Source organism: Eschscholzia californica, unplaced genomic scaffold (genome assembly GCF_041429995.1).
Source record: "Eschscholzia californica isolate CP2 unplaced genomic scaffold, dmEscCali1.0.p SCAF_3, whole genome shotgun sequence".
Classification (NCBI taxonomy): domain Eukaryota; kingdom Viridiplantae; phylum Streptophyta; class Magnoliopsida; order Ranunculales; family Papaveraceae; genus Eschscholzia; species Eschscholzia californica.
In genome coordinates this window covers 40,927,390-40,946,010 of record NW_028238420.1, presented here as the reverse complement: position 1 = coordinate 40,946,010, position 18,621 = coordinate 40,927,390, and the positions used below count along the sequence as shown (strand labels likewise).

At 35.2% G+C, this 18,621-nt stretch overlaps 3 protein-coding genes across 23 annotated transcripts; all 3 read left to right on the top strand.

The window, feature by feature from the left end:
• The first annotated feature begins 1,488 nt into the window (after positions 1 to 1,488).
• Positions 1,489 to 5,430, top strand: LOC147550347 (protein FAR-RED IMPAIRED RESPONSE 1-like). 3 transcript variants are annotated; one of them, XM_086664929.1, is made up of 5 exons: positions 1,489 to 1,742; positions 1,969 to 2,064; positions 2,337 to 4,268; positions 4,423 to 4,676; positions 5,073 to 5,430. In XM_086664929.1, exons 2-4 carry the CDS (start codon positions 2,031 to 2,033, stop codon positions 4,485 to 4,487), a joined length of 2,031 nt encoding a protein of 676 aa, XP_086521055.1. In that variant the 5' UTR covers positions 1,489 to 1,742; positions 1,969 to 2,030; the 3' UTR covers positions 4,488 to 4,676; positions 5,073 to 5,430. The 3 variants fall into 3 exon arrangements, with proteins under 3 accessions (XP_086521055.1, XP_086521056.1, XP_086521054.1); XM_086664930.1 differs by having other exon boundaries at positions 1,536 to 1,742; positions 5,078 to 5,430; XM_086664928.1 differs by having other exon boundaries at positions 1,575 to 1,742; positions 4,423 to 4,992; positions 5,046 to 5,430.
• A 627-nt stretch (positions 5,431 to 6,057) lies between these two features.
• LOC147550346 (phosphopantothenate--cysteine ligase 2-like) lies at positions 6,058 to 12,715 on the top strand. 19 transcript variants are annotated; one of them, XM_086666440.1, is made up of 12 exons: positions 6,058 to 6,208; positions 6,261 to 6,377; positions 6,816 to 6,917; positions 8,360 to 8,515; positions 8,618 to 8,741; positions 8,845 to 8,889; positions 8,977 to 9,062; positions 9,557 to 9,609; positions 9,747 to 9,806; positions 10,361 to 10,462; positions 11,017 to 11,136; positions 12,275 to 12,715. In XM_086666440.1, the coding sequence occupies exons 4-12, from the start codon at positions 8,368 to 8,370 to the stop codon at positions 12,536 to 12,538; spliced, it is 1,002 nt and encodes a 333-aa protein (XP_086522566.1). In that variant the 5' UTR covers positions 6,058 to 6,208; positions 6,261 to 6,377; positions 6,816 to 6,917; positions 8,360 to 8,367; the 3' UTR covers positions 12,539 to 12,715. The 19 variants fall into 19 exon arrangements, with proteins under 19 accessions (XP_086522566.1, XP_086522555.1, XP_086522567.1 ...); XM_086666429.1 differs by having other exon boundaries at positions 8,594 to 8,741; XM_086666441.1 differs by having other exon boundaries at positions 6,061 to 6,167.
• A 580-nt stretch (positions 12,716 to 13,295) lies between these two features.
• LOC147550345 (protein FAR-RED IMPAIRED RESPONSE 1-like) lies at positions 13,296 to 17,894 on the top strand. The gene is made up of 3 exons (XM_086666426.1): positions 13,296 to 13,369; positions 15,098 to 15,493; positions 15,769 to 17,894. The coding sequence occupies exons 2-3, from the start codon at positions 15,403 to 15,405 to the stop codon at positions 17,751 to 17,753; spliced, it is 2,076 nt and encodes a 691-aa protein (XP_086522552.1). The 5' UTR covers positions 13,296 to 13,369; positions 15,098 to 15,402; the 3' UTR covers positions 17,754 to 17,894.
• Positions 17,895 to 18,621: the final 727 nt, after the last annotated feature.

The following is an 18,621-nucleotide window of genomic DNA, read 5'->3' as shown; positions in this document are numbered from 1 at the left end:
GAAATAAAAAAAATTAATTAATATTTCCAAATATATATTTTTCGATTTTCGTAGACATCTGTGGACATTGATGGACAATTAGTAAATATTTTTATTATTTAATATAGTTAAATATTAATATAATAATAATAATATAATATAATATAATATAATATAATATAATATAATATAATATAATATAATATAATGTAATGTAATGTAATGTAATGTAATATAATATAATGTAATAATACAATAATATAATAATAAGATAATATTATAATAATATGATTTGATAATAATAATAATAATATAATAATAATAATAATAATAATAATAATAATAATATAATAATAATAATAATAATAATAATAATAATAATAATAATAATAATAATAATAATAATAATAATAATAATAATAATAGTAATAATAATAATAATACAATAATGTAGTAATATAATAATAAGATAATATTATTATAATATGATTTGGTAATAATAATTATTTTTATTATCTTCCTTACTCAAATGTCCCCAAGTGTCTTCCATATTTTGAGAGACATTTTCTCTCCAAAAGCTCTCCAAATTTAAACTAAAATGTCTCCAAATGTCCCCAAAAACAATTTGTCTTGAAATGTCCCTAATTTCGTGTCCCGAACGAATAACACAGACATTTGGGGACATTTGAAATGTCTCCAACCAATAACACGGACATTTGGGGACATTTGGAGACATTTGAAATGTCCCCAACCAATAACACGGATATTTGGGGACATTTCAAATGTCCCCAACCAATAACACGGACATTGGGGGACATGAAAATGTCCCCCAATGTCCCCAACCACTACCCCCCCCTTAGTGTTTGGGACTAAAAATGGATGGTAGAGATATTTCCACATGGTTTGATAGAGGAAGGGTTGCTTGTCTTAGAAGAGTTCCTTAGATTCATCTCTAGATTTGATGGGTATTTTCACCATAAGTTGGGCCAAAATGCTTCATCTCTTAGGTTGGGCCAAAAAACCAACTTGAAATAGGTGGGATGGGACATCCCGCCAATCTCCCATTGTGTTTGGAGCTTCTCTATATGCACTAACCTAAAGGTCTACATGCATACAATTTTAAGTGGTAAAGTTATAACTGAAGTTCGGATCATTAAATCTCTATTAACATCCCTAAAGTATAAGATTCAACGATTCATGCTTCAATGGATAATCGCACATGTATATGTCGAATTTAATTGCTGATAGATATTTTTGTGACAACTTTCAAGGGACGTGATTAGTAAGTAGATACTATCTTACAAATTAATTGTTAGACTCTTTATTTTAAAAGACGATTCTACTCTAAATTCCCTCTATTTCCTCCCTTTTTATCAACTACAACATAAAGATATGTTGTTGACAACTCTACGGCCCAAACAAAATTGTTGTCGACGGTTGTTGCACTGGTGGTGATGGTGATGATTGATCCGACTATAGTTCATGGAAAGACAATAAAATGCTTTGGTAATGTTGGAGATGTACGTCTCCACATCCATACATTGAGACATAAAATTGAAAACATTGTAAATATGAGATGTCCCAATAGATCAAGTAGGTTTCCCAATACCATCTATCCCTCTCTTTAGTCTTTCTTCCTTCCAAAGTTCCAAATTCTCCCTTCAGAATAAAATCTAGGGTTTCACGTGGAACGAACTAGAGTTTGACGAACTTGCCTGACCAACAATCTCTTCCGATCCTCACCATCTCTCGGGCATAAAACGGTATCTCTCTCCTCCTTTTCAATCTCTCCCAATTTTTTTGTCCATCTGTAACTCTTTGGCTAAAGCTAAATTGGTATTTTCTTCCCCTGCTCAAAAAAAAAAATCTTCAATCTTTCCTCAATAACATCTGAAATCTATGAGAGATACTTGAATTTTACTTACTATTTAGTCTTTTTTTTTTTCGATCTAGAAGGTTAGAATATGAACCCTAATGAACTCTTTTCAGGTCTCATACATCCTTGGCTGTTGAATGACTATAAGAAGCATTTTGAAATTTAACTAAAAGGGATGAAAAAGTTAACTACATTTAGTATATCAATGGGTAATTCTCAAATCCTCACTCCTCTGCTTGTAGTTGTTATAATTTTAGCTCTGATTCATATAAAAGATGTAATTTTTTTGAGAAATGTTTTATGTGTGGAATTTGTTTTTTCAGTTTTAGTTTTATTCAAGCTAATTTATTTACTGGTCTGTGTGTTATTATGGGTTTAATTCCATCTTGCTTTTGTTGTTACTGTTTTGAAGAAATTTCGGCGGACATTGCTATTTTCGTCGAATAATGTTTTTGTTTGGTGTTATATTATGTTTATATAGGAACAGAGGCGGGATCCTCAGCTAACGTTGTAAGTGTGGATAATGAGTCGAACAAAGATAATGCGGTCGATAGTGATGCACCCCAGGTTGGGATGACATTTGATGATTGTGAAGAAATGTTTGAATTTCTCAAAACCTATGCACGTCGAATGGGATTTCCTGTTAGGAAAAGATCACGGAAGAAAGATGCTGACGGAATAGTAAAATATTTGACGTATACGTGTGCTCTAGAAGGCAAGAGAGAGTCTACGTCAAACAAATTCTCGACCCCTAAACCGGACGCCAGAACAGGGTGCAAGGCTAAGCTTTCTGCAAGGCTAGAACCAGATAATAAATGGCTAGTTACTAAAGTCGAACTTATCCATAATCACCCAATGAATCCAAGTATGTCCAGGTTCTACAAATGCAATAGACAGACTAGTACAACAAAGAAACGACTACTCGAGACAAATGATGACGGAACAGAAAAACATTGTAAAATTGAAAAGGGAAAGAGGTTAAGATTCGAGGAAGGAGATGTTATTGCAATGCAAAGTTATTTTCTGAAAATGCAAGATTGTGATACGAGTTTCTTCTTCAACATGGACCTAGATGAAGACGGACGATTGAAGAATGTCTTTTGGGCCGATGGTAGGATCAGAAAAGCCTACAAAGATTTTGGTGAGGTGATCACATTTGACACAACATATCTGACAAAGAAGTATGAAGTACCAATCGTCCTTTTTCTTGGGGTCAACCATCATGGTCAATCGACGGTACTTGGATGTGGGCTGGTTTCAGGGGAGGATACAGAGACATTTGTTTGGTTAATAAAGACATGGCTTGTATGCATGGGTCACTGTGCTCCTCAAGGAATAATTACCGACTACACTACAGACTTGCAAAATGCAGTTGAAACCGTTCTCCCTAATACTAGGCATCGTTGGTGTTTGTCCCATGTAATGAAAAAGGTGTCTACGTCATTAAGCAGTCACGAACATTTTGAGACTATCGGTCTTGCTGTGGAAGGTTTGGTGTATGATACCCAAACCCCAACGGAGTTTGAACAGAGTTGGATTGAGATGCTTGACAAGTATGAGTTGCATCAGAACGAATTTTTAAGTGGATTATACGCAGAGAGGCATCGTTGGGTACCATGTTATGTTAAAACCCACTTTTGGGCAGGGATGTCAACTTCTCAACGAAATGAGAGTATGAACTCATTTTTTCATGGATATGTCAATTCAAAAACAACTTTGAAGCAATTTATGGAACAATATGACAAGGCAATGATGAATGAAGTGGAAAAAGAAACTTCTTTTGATTTGAAGTCATTTTCGCAAATGGTTCCGTGTGTAACTACTTTTGAATTGGAGAAGCAGATCCAAAGTGTTTACACAATTTCAAAGTTTAAGGAGTTCCAAAATGAGTTAACTGGACAGCTATACTGCCGTCAAGTTTCTACCCGAGAAAGTTACATGGTCTCGGAGTATGATATAAGAGAAGACATAGTGGTCGGTGAGGGTAAAAAGAGAATGATTTATACTGTTTCTTTTAAGGGCCCCGAATGTGAAATTCAGTGTAGTTGTCATACCTTTGAGTTCAGAGGAATTCTTTGTAGACACGTTGTTTTTGTGTTAATTCAAAATGATGTGGTGCTAATTCCGGATAAGTATATCCTAAGAAGATGGAGAAAAGATGTGCGTAGATCGTATACATTGGTCAAAATAAATTACGGTAATTTGGAAGCGACTCCTGAACAAGTGCGGTATGATCAGTTGCGTGGTGCTGTTACTGAAGTTGCAGAATTGGCAGCAGGAAATGAAGATCACTATCGTGAAGTTATGGAGTGGATAGACTATCTAAAGGCGAAATTGCCTGCAAGTAAATCAAGTCGTGAAACCAACAATCCTGCCCCCAAATCTAATGTCGACATGAACTTGTTATTTGAAGGTAAACATTTGGTTGTGTCAAATTCATTCAACTTCTAGGATATAAGATTTGAATTTTCCATTAACTCTTCATCGAAATAAATTGCACATGTATCTTTTTAGTAATATTTGCTTTCTGAACTTTTTATTGTACTCGGCGCTTCTTGCTTTTTCAGTTGGGTCTCCATTGAGGTCCTTGCCGCCTCTGCCTTCACTACCACCACCACCAAATTTGATGTAGCCCATTATCAGTAACGCGGATTGTCATGTGCTAATCTGAAGAAGAGACGGCAATGGCAATAAAGGGAGATATTGAAGTTGAGTTGGTATAAGATTATTTGGGTTTCCTCTGTATCACTAAACTCATGTTGTCATCCTGTACAAAACGTTAACCAAGGATGGTTGTCTTTTTACAAACGAAACAAAGAAGGTATATCTCCAAATCTTAATTTGCTCCTTTGATGGTTTAATTACTCGCACATATGTCCTTTCAATATCTGATCATGTTGTAAATTGTAATGTCCATAGTAGGTCCATCTGTCTGTGTGTAGAAACTTCTAATGCAACATTTCAACCCCCTTAGGCAGAGTTCGGTTACAAACGAGAATAGATGCTTTTAGAAACATATGGAACAATCAATGCATTCTTCTGATGCTAATAGACTAACATGCTTTGATCCATACTGTCCTTTCTGCATCAACGCCGAAAATTCGCTTATAGAATCAAACCAGAAAAAAGCATTAAGAGTTTCACCATTTGATATACTCTGATACTTCTTTCAAATCTGAATCATCTCAAGTTTAAATTGGTATATCTTCTGGCACAGTGCAGGTGATCCGAGAGAAGTCCAAGATAATTGCGCCCAGAGGAATTAAGTGTGAACATGTTGAACTATTAACCATCTTCAAAGCTGCCTCAGAAAATGAATAGGAGGATAGTGGAAAGTGATGGTGGAGCGGATAGCAACATTTTGTAAGGAAGATGGAGGCTTTAGTTCCAAGTGATGACATGAAATTCTTATTGAATTCAATTGAACTCTTTACTTGGGAAGAGTGGTCAGTCAGTCATGTGAGAATGTTAAATGAACTGCCACTGTTTGAAGCAGCAAGCTGTTCAATTGATTAGGACTGGTGGGAAATTGTTGTATGATAAATGTTATGATATATTAAGCTTAACTTATCTCATTTTCTTATAGTTTACTTTTGTCTTGATATGGCCTTAATTACTGTGAAAGAAACACTTTCAATTGTGACCTTAAACCCATTTTAGGGCTTGCAAGATCGCAGTGTGTTAACATTTTTTCTTTGAGAAATTGACTGCGATCTATGTTAGTCGCTACAAGATATTGATACATCGAGACGATGTGGTAAGCACAATCGAAATACTACTGGGCCTAAAGCTTGACGAATTAAATGACCTATAGCCTGACGAATTAAATGACTTAAAACCTACATAAACTATTTTATTTATCCAAATTCAATATTCCCGGTTTTGCGCTTCCATGGTCGAACCTAAGACCTCTGCATCGCAGAGTATATGCACTGACCAATTGAACTACCAGTTGTTGGTTTTACTGTATCTTTTTTTCTTTTGAGAATTCGACTACGATCTACGTTAGTCGTTACAAGGCTTTACTATATTAACATTGAACTTTGCTAAAATAGAGGTTGGACCAGTGTGGTTCTTACTTTGTTTTTGTTGAAATAGTGTGGCTACTTAAACTGTAAAAGTATTTATATTTGTGCAAACTTTTCTTTTCTCTGACCCTCTCTCTCACAGTCTATTTATTATATCTCAATCTTTTCTTCTCAATCGTATTTGGTTTCATCGATTTCAACTGCTACACAAACTTTTTCCAAGACAAAGAAGCATACTTTTTCCAAAAAGAGTTGTTGGATTTGCAGGCTACAAAACGGCGAATGCTGGACGGATTGAAGTTATATTACGCAATTCCTCGTTTCTGTAATCTTGATTTCTAATATTTCCCTTTCACCTCTTCCTTTTTTTTCACCAGCATTGAAGTCGAGAAAACTAGGGCTTCAATTACACAGAATCAAAGAAGGTTGATTAGTTTGACAAACCCTTCTCCAACCTCCGTCCATCATCAACATCCCCCCGGAAGCAACAAACGGTAACTCCTCCGCCCTAGATTTTCAATTATCTATCTATAATCTTCCCTATTATCTCCGTTTTGAACTCTTGAAAACCATTTATGTGATGATAGACAGTAGAATTAACAACTTAAACTCTCTACTTATTAGTGTTAATTTCTAGATTCAAAGTCCGATCATCCCTAATTTACTAAAGAAAAATCCAGTTTTTTGTGCTATTATTATTATTGTCTTGTACTAACTTTCTTAATTAGGGTATAACAATGGAGGTTGAGGTTTCTCAGATAATGTTGGTAGTTTAGATCATGAAATTAACAAAAAATAAACTCAAAGTTGGTATGGAAATTGATAGTGATGAACAAGTTTAAGTAATAGAGAGGGTATTTTAGTAGTTTCCTATGTTTATCTGTAAGGTGGTGTGGACCAAAAGTGAAAAACAGGGTTTTATGTTTTCAAAGATTGACAGCAGATGAAGTGAGAGAATCTTAGGGAAATTGGGGAAGAAACTAGAAAGGAAGTATAGGGTTTGACACTCTTCCAAGGAAATCCGACTATTCGAGGTAACAACTTCTGCTTTTGAGTTTTTGTCTTTTAATGGCTAAAACTTTGATTTTCTCTAGTACTTTGATTGAAACTTGTTGAATTTTATTGTGTAAGCCTGAATAGATTGAAATTTTAAACATTTTTTCCTTTTTTTCTATCTATGATTCATCTCAGATCTGCTTTCGAGTTAAATTTTTGTTTTCTTTGTTATTAAGATCACAGATGAAAGATGGCTAATCAAGCTGGGTAGCTTACTATTCTAGCTTGCAAGTCTGTTTTTTCTTATTTTATTGTTTTTTTTTTCGTGTTGGTTGTTTTAATGACTGGTTTTGCTTTTGACTTAATTTATTTTGTGATGTCTTCAATTAACATTCCAATTTGTAAAGTTTTGTGTTTTAATTGACTTTCAAACTCAGTCAACCATCTTATGTTCTTATATAGTAGCTCAATGTCTCTTTCTTTCAAGTTAAGGTAGCCCTAGGCGTAAAGTATTGTGTTCTTTCTTTTTAATCCACAAAAGACCCATATTATGATAGTAACAAGAAGCTTTTAATAGTTTTGCTTGCTTGTTTATTTAGGTTTCAACAAAAGGGTGGTAAAAACTTCAAATCCTTTTTAAAACTTGCGTAACTTTGAAAGAGATATAGCTAACTGATTGACCATTTCTAATTGAACACCCCCGATCTAAAAACTTGCTTGTTTAATTAGATCCAAGACTATGAACTTGTTGAATTCCTCACTAGATCATTTCTAATTGAACACATCCGATGATTCCTCATAACTTCCACATTTTTATGTCGTATGCTCTCATCTTTTTTACTTTTTGGATCATTCATCACAAAACTTTGATTTAGATAGTTAAGATATATGTGACACAGTGACAATAATAATACAAAAGCATACAATGTTCACCAAAATTTTGCTTTTAGATTATAGTTTTGCGAATACATATATGTCATAAGTACGAGTTTGATTCATAGCAATTTAGGTTAGTCGTGTATGAGCAAATCCTGTCTCCGCCCCTGCCCACTTGTGCATTTCCAGGATAGAAAGTTTTCTGCCATTGATTTCAAAGGTTGACAATGTATAGTTTAGCGGAGCCCCAAAATGTCTTCATATTTTTTTTGTATGCCATATTTGATGATATTCTCTGGAAGTTTGACTTTAGACTCTTTTGCTTTCCTATGGAAGTTCGGAGATTTGTTCAATTGGATGCCTTCGACATAACTGAAAGTTAAATCACCTATCAGTTCAGTCTTATGATATAAATTATGTCGTTACTTAATTTATGCGAATATGCGATTTTGTGCAATTTCTTCTATTAATAAGAATAGCTGTAAATTCGCCTTAGGTTGTAAACAACTACATTAATAAGAAGCTCCACAAGAATCTTTTATGGACACAATAACTGGAATTTGGTTTTCTAGTTTTTCTTATAGTTCTAATCAGTTTGTTATAGGCCTTCCCATGGATCTAAAAAATCAACCAGAAGCTTCACAAGAATCTCTGGCTAAAGAGTTTCAATCCTTCTTTGAATCTGCTCCACCTCTAAGAGATGATCTTGGTATTAGTAGGAAAGTAAGGGAATTCATTCAACTGAATTCTCCAGCTACAGGTGAGTAGGCTTTGCTTAGAAAGTATAATAGTTGTTTATTGTTCTGATAAGTATTTTGTCTCCTATGATTATCTATAGTTTTGTTTCGAGATTCAATTGCAGGAAATGAAATAAGCAGACGGATAGTATGTGTTACTTCTGGTGGTACAACTGTTCCATTAGAGCAACGTTGTGTTCGCTACATCGATAATTTCAGCTCTGGTCACAGAGGAGCAGCATCTACTGAGTATTATCATAATAAACTTCATATATCTTATAGTTATGAAGGAATCAAGATGATTAATTGTTCACCATAATCTCCCAATATCTACTAACACGGATTACTACAGGTACTTTTTGAAAGCTGGGTATGCGGTAATCTTTCTCTGTCGGAGGTGGATATTACTTTCTTTTCATTTCGTAACTTCATTTGCTTATCCCTTCCCCTAAATTTAGTATTAATGTTAACCTTGTTTGTACAGAGGAACTCTTCAACCATTTTGTAGGTCTCTTCCTGATGACATAGTCCCTGAGTGTTTTGAGGTTACAGAGAACTCTACAGTACAAGGTTCTGCAGTTTTCTCTAATCTGATAACCCATGTATTGAAAGTGAGTGTCTAGATTGAACCACTCATTCATGCACTCATGCTTGAATGGCTTGATACATCTTTTAAGGATTCTACCTAGACTAAGATAATCTACTTGTTCTATTTACTTGTAAAAGTCATTTTTTTTGTTGTAGCATTTTAGCATTTATGTTAACTTTACTGTTGAGTCCGTTAACATGAGTGAAGCTAAGTAATGTACTAATACATTGAGAGCAGGTGAAACTTCTATGCACGGGGTTAGAATATTGTTCCTACTGAATATTCCTTTTAGTTGAAAATCGGAAATAGTTTTGCGTCATTTGACTAAAACCCATTAACAAACTAAGACAGTTACTTCCAAACTATAACAAAACAATATTAGGCGAACCGTTTATTAATTTTATATTTGTGAGTTTCCTAGTATTTGTCATCTAACTTGCTGCGGATTCTTACTCATCAATGTATGATGTTTCAGTGAGCCAGTCCCATTCTGACGTTTTCAAGATGGCAATCAGGAATCATCATGATGTATGTATGAACCATAAGTTAGTATACTTATTTTCATTCTCAGTTTCTGCTTTTGCTTTTAAGCTTTGAATCGAGTTCTCGTTCCATATTTTTTCGTTAGACGAACATGGTATACTCATATGCTGTGTGTCTTGCAGGCAATAAAAGAAGGTCGCTTGCTGAAACTTTTCTTTACGACCATCTTTGAGTATCTCCAGGTTAGTTTATTATATATTTTATATTATGTAAGTTGTTTTTGTGGGTCCCAGATTCAGATTTTTTTCTTTGACTAGAATTCAACGGAGGGAGGGAGATGTATAGAGTTTGCATGAGGAGGATTTTGTATCAGTCGTTGGATCTAATTCGAAACCAATTGTAAATTAAAACTGAAGGGCCAGACTTATCTCCTAAATAACCTTCCGTGATGCTTTAATATATAGGATACATTGAGTAGATAGGTACAAGCAATGCTGTATTCGCTCTATTACGAATTTTTTTACTTCTTTTATGGAACTTATAAAAGTTCATAAAAAGTGTATCATCAGTTTATACCTCTTACATTTACTTCAAAAGTAGAGAAAAGACTTGTTGTTCCACATGTCGGTCAAACACTTAGAAATAAAAATGTCAGGTTAGATGTTATTGGTCAATTCGTTTTCTCATGTGAGGTATTTCTATGTGCATATCTCATGTGTTATCGAGTTGATAAGTATAAATTTATGTACTCCAAGGTATGAAATTTGAGTTTTTCTTCTTTTTATTCTATTAACAGATACTACGAGTAATCGCTACATCAATGAAGAGTCTCGGGCCACGCGGCATCTTTTACCTTGCTGCTGCGGTATCTGACTTCTATGTACCATGGGAGAGCATGGTAAGAATGTTTCCATGCATCAGTTGAGTCCAAATAACTAACTCCATTAAGGTCTTATCTTACACATATATTATACTGCATATAAATGCATGGAAAATATGTAAGATGAAGGGATTCACTTCATTGGACATTATACTCAAGGGATCCTTCTATCATGTGCCTTAGAATAAATGTTAATTGTTAAGTCATAGATTCTTTCTACTCTTAAGAAGTTAAAGTTCGACTCCTCTCACTGATGGTATTGGTTCCAGCTTTTCTCACTTAAAAAAGTAAACAGTTTATGTCTTATCATGTGCCTTATGATACTAAATTGAGACTCTAAATACGCATGAACATTCAACCCACTTTGGTCCGCCTTTTACTGCTAGTACCTGCACTCTATGAATTGTTTGCATTAAGTATATTTATATGTTGCGGCCCTCCGTGACCCGCGTACACTACCTTGCCTGCCCCACCTACTAATTTTAGACTCCTCCCAGTTGATTTCGGCCTTCTGACTCTTTTTGGTTGTTTATGAATGTCATCGCCAATAATGGGAACTGCTTGACATGCAGGTTGAGCACAAGATTCAGTCTGCATCCGGTCCTTTGGATATGCGACTTGCTCAGGTCCCAAAAATGCTCCTTGCTCTGAGGAAAGAGTGGGCACCAACAGCTTTCTGCATATCCTTCAAGGTGTGTTTAAATATCTCTGTACACTTAGTCACCTATCCTAAAAGATATTTAGTCACCTATGCAAGCACTTAAGAAGAGAGTTCGAATTTTCAAAGAGAAAAAGTTTATATATGTAAACACAGATTATGCATGCATTTCGAAATACTTAACCCGCTGTGCAGTTTTTGTTGCACATGTAGCATTTCTATCTTCAAAGATGTTTATAGGGTTGAAAATACTGAACAGTTTTTGTCAAAAAAATGGGCGATAATTTGGTCAGATGACAGAACTGAAAATTACTTGTAAAATATGTTCAGCTGGCATGTCTGGATATATATTTTGACATTGCTAGTTCTTATGTTCAAAAATGCGAATACCCTAACGAGAGAGAAATGCACTAAAATGTAGATGTCTGAAAAGGAAATAAATCTGAAGAGAATCATAATCTGGATATGCACACTTTCTTGCTTGGGTCAAATGCTGAGAGCACATACTATAGAGGTATACAATAGTTGGCCCAACACCAATCCGTTTCACACCTATCTGATTAGTAAGTAGCAAGTAGGAAGACATTCTGGACCTCGGTTGTAAGGTAGCACCTTTTCTTACATATCAGCTTGGCCTTTTTGTGTGATTTGCTGATTAGGCTAGTCAATTGAGAGTTGTCTAGGGCTGGACTATGCCAGTAAAGTCTTTAGTACGCAAACTGGGTTGTTGAAACTGGCATATATATCAGGACAATATTGCTGGTGTTGAGACGGGTATAAAGATAGCCATCTCTCGTACATGTCTAAGTATATTGGCGTTTACTTCAATACTTCGCCATATTTCGACTTTTACCTGGTTACACATATTTTTTACTTCAAATCTAATTAAACACCCGATCCTTTAGTTTCTTTGCAGATCAATCTTTTATGCATAAAAATCCTATAAAGCTAATAAAGTAGATGTCATGAACACTACATCAATTGATTTATGTCTCCATTTTATACCATTTTCGAATTCTTACCTCGTTACACTTCTTGTTTTGTGTTAACTTCAAATTGAAAAATAGCACAATAAGTTTCTTTTCAACAGGAAGGTCATACGGAGCTAAGGAGATTACCATGTCTTCAACTCAGTAATCATTCTAATTGATTTTTTTTCATGACAAAAACAGCTTGAGACGGATTCGAACATTTTATTGAAGAAAGCTGATATGGCATTGAAGAAGTACAAAGTGCATATGGTGGTAGCTAATGAACTTTTGACTCGTAAAGAAGAAGTTATCGTCGTCACGAGTAGTGGAAAAATTACAGTTCACAGAGAAGGTAATGACGATATCGAAAATCCTCTCATCAAACTTCTTGTAGAGAATCACACATCTTACATTCAAGACTACAAAACAAATTCATGCAACAACGGAACATCCAAAACAGATTGAGATGAAAGGCCTTCTTACACTTGGGCATCGACGCGAAGTCCAACCCGACTACGACGGAATGACGGATATATCGCGTGGAGTAAGTCTTAAGTTTTAGGTTATACTTTTGTTGAGCTTCATGAGACAGATAATTATGAAAACTACATTATTATCTTTCTAAGAAATTATTAAACGGAATTTTGTGCGTTTTTACAGAAGTTTTAACTCACAAAAATCATATTGTTAATTGTCTCCATCACTCCATTTCCCTTTTGGGATCTCTTCCAACCAAATTTAAGGACCTCAGGGGCAAATATTTAGTTTCTTTAGTTGGTATTTACCATAATTTCGTCGATTATTCTGTGAAAATCTCCTAGGTTTAAAATTATTGGTATGGATTCATGCCATCAATACTTTGATTATGGTTATGGGTAAGGCCGTAAGGCTATACTTGTACTTAGTTGGCCTTATTTTGAGCAGGCAGAAGTATTGAAAATTGGGGAATCAGGCAGGTGATCCCAATCTTGGAAGCCTGTTCAATTGGACTACAGGATATGCCTGTAGAATAATGATTTAACAAAATAAAATCTGAGTGATCAAACCAACTCACAACCATTTCATATTTCTATATTAATGAAACTGACTTTTGCTTCTACTTTTCTTTAGTGTTTGGATTAGGTGCAACAATTATCCTTTAAGTTGGTCAATTATATATTAAGTTGGTTAATTATATATGTATGTGATATATACAGATATATGTATATATGGTCCAAATGATGTTGTTTTTTATTTATGAGAGGGGCAGGAATAGTTTGTTCATCACATTTATAAAACTAGAAATTTCAGAACATAGTAGATGAACAAAAAATACATCATAATGCAACATTCTTATCGTAAATCATTAATAGTTAGAAAATTTTAAAGGCGTTATCCCGTAGTATTTTTTATGCTCCCTGTGCCGCCTTTGACTTGGTAAATCTGATTTGACTCCTTTTTGTTAGAGGCGTTTCAAAATTGTTGAACTTGGACGAGTTTCATCATAAAATTCGGCTCACGATCCACCATATTCTTTTTTTTTGAAGCCATGGGAATCGATTTCCATTCATAAGTGATAAAATCACAATGTTTACATGGACATAATTGTTATTTCTCTCTTCAAACTTCATGAGAGTTGCATACCTTTAAATGCAAAGTACCTCATGAATAAGACAGAAATGGGACTAGACACTGACGAAAAAAGATAGAAAAAGGATGAAAAGATCCTAAAGATCACGGATGAAAAGACCCTAAAGGTCAACAAAATAACTGAAAATACCATAGAAGAAAGCTAATTTACATTCCCATCACATTCGCCGGAAAACCACCTTTGTTGTCGGAAAACCGCTTTTGTCGTCGGAAAACCGCCTTCATCATCGGAGAACCGCCTGCACCCATTAGATCGGAGTAATTAAGTATTGAGAAAATGTTTGACTCCATGGATCGCTATCAACCCGTCGCTTTCGCTGGAAATCCACCAAAGTCACCGGAAATCTACCGATGTTGCCGGAAACACCAAAGTTGTACCCGAAACACCGTCGCCGAGACCGTCGAACCATCTTCTTCACCGGATAGCCGCCTCCATTACCATCCATTGTAGTTTGTTCCTTACACTTCTTCAGATCAATGGAATAGTCAGGAAGGACTAGAAGACCTTTGAGAAGTGGGAGTAACCTTCTCTAATCACCATTAAATTAACAATTGAAAAGCCCATTTAATGATTGAAACAATAAAATGGAAGAACATCAGAAGGTACAATTTAATGATTTATACAGAAATAAGAGTCTAATTTGGATGTGTTTTCTTTGGGTGTAATTGAATCAGATCCGTTGTGGGTTAGGGCATAAAGAACTCTTTCTAGGTTTATTAGATACTAGTAGTAGAAAGGTATTAGTACAAACCAGATGCCTCTTGATCTCTTGAAATTGTTTGGATGGTTTACAATCTCAGCCTTATCTATTGATCTTCTAAGAGGAACTAGGGTAAGACTAACATAATACTTATATGTGAGTTCAAATAAAACAGAGAAGAGGGGAGGAAAAAAGAGGAACAACCAGCGAAGGGAGACCCTTCGTCGGAGAACAAAACTCCGATCTACTTTCTCTCTCAAGAAACGGTTATGCAGAGCCCAAAACTTTCTATCCCGAACCAATTTTTCTTTAGACGATCCACCATATTCGACTCTAATATTATGATTTGAATTCCAAGGTCCTCGGTTCAATGGAATTCAACTCTATTAGTGTTCTAGAGTTGAAGTTGGTTCAACCGAATTTTTAAATAAAATTCGGTTCAAGTCAATTAATGTAAGATGTATTTAGAAGTGATTGTAGAGTTCAATCACAAAATCTCGAACCTATCGAATTTAAAATCGGTGGACTTGAATCGATTTTGTAACTAAATTGACTTAAATCCACCGATTTTAAGTCGAAATAAAATGAGCGCTTGTCCTTTTTTTTTTATAAAAAGACTACGTTCTACGTTAGTCATTACAATGCATTTCTATGTTTAATAACTATGGATTCCATCGAACATGTGACCTCCAAGTTTTTGGAGTTTACGTCAACACTTTCAACCACATGTAATGAGTGCTTGTTTTGAGAAGGGACATTCTTGACCATTTTTATTGAACATAGAGGGTAATGAGGGGAGGCGGCAAAGAGTAAAATGAATTAGTAAGAGGGGTAAAAATGGATAAGTAAGAAAATTAAGGAGGAGCCATTGTAAATATCACAACTAAAGGATGAAACGGAAGAGTTAGTCAAACTTGATGGTCCAAACAGGAAATTAAGTCATTCCCTTTCACCGCTTCGTTTTTCACCAGCATAGAACACGAGAAAACTAGGGCTTCAATGGCGCAGAATCAAGGAGGGTTGATCAGTTTGACGAATTCCTTTCCCCAACCTCCGTCCATCATCAACATCCCTCCGGCAGCAACAAACGGTAATTCCTCTGCCCTAGATTTTCAATTTCTTCCAAGTTTCATTTCTGGGTAATCCCCAAAATCTTAATTATCTATCTATAATCTTCCCCAATATCTCAGTTTTTAACTCTCGAAAACTATTTATGTGATAATAGACAGTAGAATTAACAAGTTAAAATCTCTACTTACTAGTGTTAATTTCTAGATTCAAAGTCTGATCATCCCTAATTTACTTGTACTAAAGAAAAGTTTAGTTTTTTTGTGCTATTTTTGTCTTATAAGTTTCTGATATTAGGTATAACAATGGAGGTGGGTTCCTCAGATAATGTTGTTAGTGTAGATCATGAAATGAACAAAGATGAAACTGAAGTAGTTGAACCCAAAGTTGGTATGCAATTTGATACTGATGAACAAGTTTATGAATTTTTCAAAATTTATGCACGTCAAGTAGGATTTCCGGTTAAAAAAAGATCAAGGAAGAAAGATACTGATGGAATAGTTAGATATGCAACATATACGTGTGGTCGAGAAGGCAATCGAGATACTAGAGCTAGTAAATTCTTAAACCCTAGACCGAGTACTCAAACAGGATGCAAGGTTAAGATTTCGGCGAGACTAGAACCGCATCAGAAATGGGAAATTACTAAAGCTGTACTTGATCATAATCATCAAATTAGTCCGACGAAATCTAGGTTCTTTAAATGCAATAAAGAAATTAGTCCAGCAACTAGGAAGAAACTCACTTTGAGTGATAGAATAGGAAACAAAGCGAAGAAACGGAAGTCGCCTATAGTTAAAGCTGTCGGACCTGATAGTTTATCATTTGTAGAGAAAGACAGTAGAAATTACGTTGAAAAAGTGAAGTTGTTACGACTTGGGGATGAAGAGGCTCTTGCTATACAAAACTATTTTTTGAAAATGCAAGAGCAGAATATGGGTTTTTTCTTTAGTATGGATACGGATGAAGAGGGTAGATTAAAGAATGTGTTTTGGGCGGATGGAAGGAGTAGAAAAGCCTATAAGGAATTCGGCGAGGTCATCACATTCGATACAACATATTTGACGAACAACTGTGAAGTGCCGATTGTTCTTTTTCTTGGGGCTAACCATCACGGTCAATATACATTACTTGGATGTGGGTTGGTTACGACTGAGGATACAAAGACTTTTATTTGGTTATTTAAGACGTGGCTCATTTGTATGGGAAATTGTGCCCCTCACGGGATAATTTCAGACCAGAATAAAGAAATACAATGTGCGGTTGCAACTGTTTTACCTAATACTAGGCATCGGTGGTGTTTGTTGGATGTCATGAAAAAGTTTCCTGAAACTTTGAGCGGACATTATGAATCCGTAAGTTTGTCTTTGCAAGATTTGGTCTATGATGCACCGAGTCCAGTGGTTTTTGAGCAAAGCTGGAACGAGATGATTCACAATTATGGTTTGCATCTAAACGAGATGTTGAGTGAACTTTACCATGAGCGACATCGTTGGGTACCATGTTACGTGAGAACCAGTTTTTGGGCAGGAATGTCAGCTATCCAAAGAAATGAGACTAAGATTCCATTTTTTGATGGGTATATCAATACAAAAACAAGTTCAAAGAAAATGATTGAACAATATGAGAAGGCATTGAGGAATAAAGTGGACAAAGAAGCTATGTTGGATTTTAGGACATTTTCACTAATGGTTCCATGTGTAACTACTTTTGACATGGAGAAGCAAGTCCAAAATGTTTATACTATAACGAAATTCAAGGAGTTCCAAAACGAGTTAACCGGTCAGCTCTATTGCCGTCAGATTTGTACTCGAGAAGGTTACATGGTCTCGGAGCATGATGTACGAGAGGACACCATGGTTGGAGATGTTAAAAAAAGAGTAATCTATACTGTTACATTTAAGGGCGGACAGGACAGTGAAATTCGGTGCAGTTGTCACACCTTTGAATTCAAAGGAATACTTTGTAGACATGCTATCTATGTGTTAATTCAGAACGATGTATTGTTACTTCCAGATAAGTATATACTCAGAAGATGGCGGAAAGATGTCGAGAGAGCGTATACTCGGGTTAAAATCAATTATGATAGTATGGGAGAGACTCCCGAACAGTTTAGGTACGATAAGTTGATCCAGGCAGTTACTGAAGTTGCAGAATTGGCAGCAGAAGATGAAGAACGTTATCGTGAAATTATGGAGTGGGTGGACAATCAGAAGAAAAAAACTCCTAAAGGCAAATCAAGTGGTGGAAGTGGAAGTAACAACGCAGCTCCCATGGTCTGAGATTTTTAGGTATTGTTCCAATCAAAATTCATTCCATTGTTAGGATTTTGAATTTGTAAGTTGAAACACTCCAATCCAGAAAAAAATCTTGCAACATTTCTATCTAGTAATGTTTTTTCAGTTTTGGTGGTATTTGTTTTTCCTCATCGTTTGAAATTCTGAATCAAATGTACACAAAATCAACTCGAATCTGGGATACGGGCGAGTCAGACAGACATTACCGGCCAAAACAAACTTCCTGAATAAAATCCGGCTTGAATCATTTCAGTCCTTGAGTCAGATTTCATATCTGACTTGGGAAAAAAACCAACACTGCTTAAGTTACTGTAAATGTTGTGCTGATTGATGGATAACTTGATCGAATAGGCACTGTATATGTGCATTGCTTTAGTATGGGTAAATTGTGATATATTAGGCTGCTGAAAACTACTGTTAGTTTTACATATTTTGGTTCTATGTATAAACGACATCTTCAAGGAAGAAGAAAAAGTAACCCTAGAATCCATCGTGTCACAAAACGCGAAAACAAACTATTACTCCGCCTAGTCTTAGTTTTAGACAAAATTATTGGGGATCAAAACCATAATTTACAGGAGGTCAAAACCAAAACTTTCTGAACCGAAATACCATTAGCTTGTGAAATGGAGTGAATTCTCATAATGTATTATGATCGTTCATACCGTTTATAATGTCGTTCATAATGTATTGTGATAAATTCTGTTTTGTTCTTCAACTCAATGCTTAATCATTTTTTTCTTTGTAAACCATCTTTTGTCATGACCAGTAATAGAATGTTACGGACAAACACAACATAATGTAGTTGTTGGAATAGGTAATGAACATAAATGATCATATTCCTTTTTAGGAT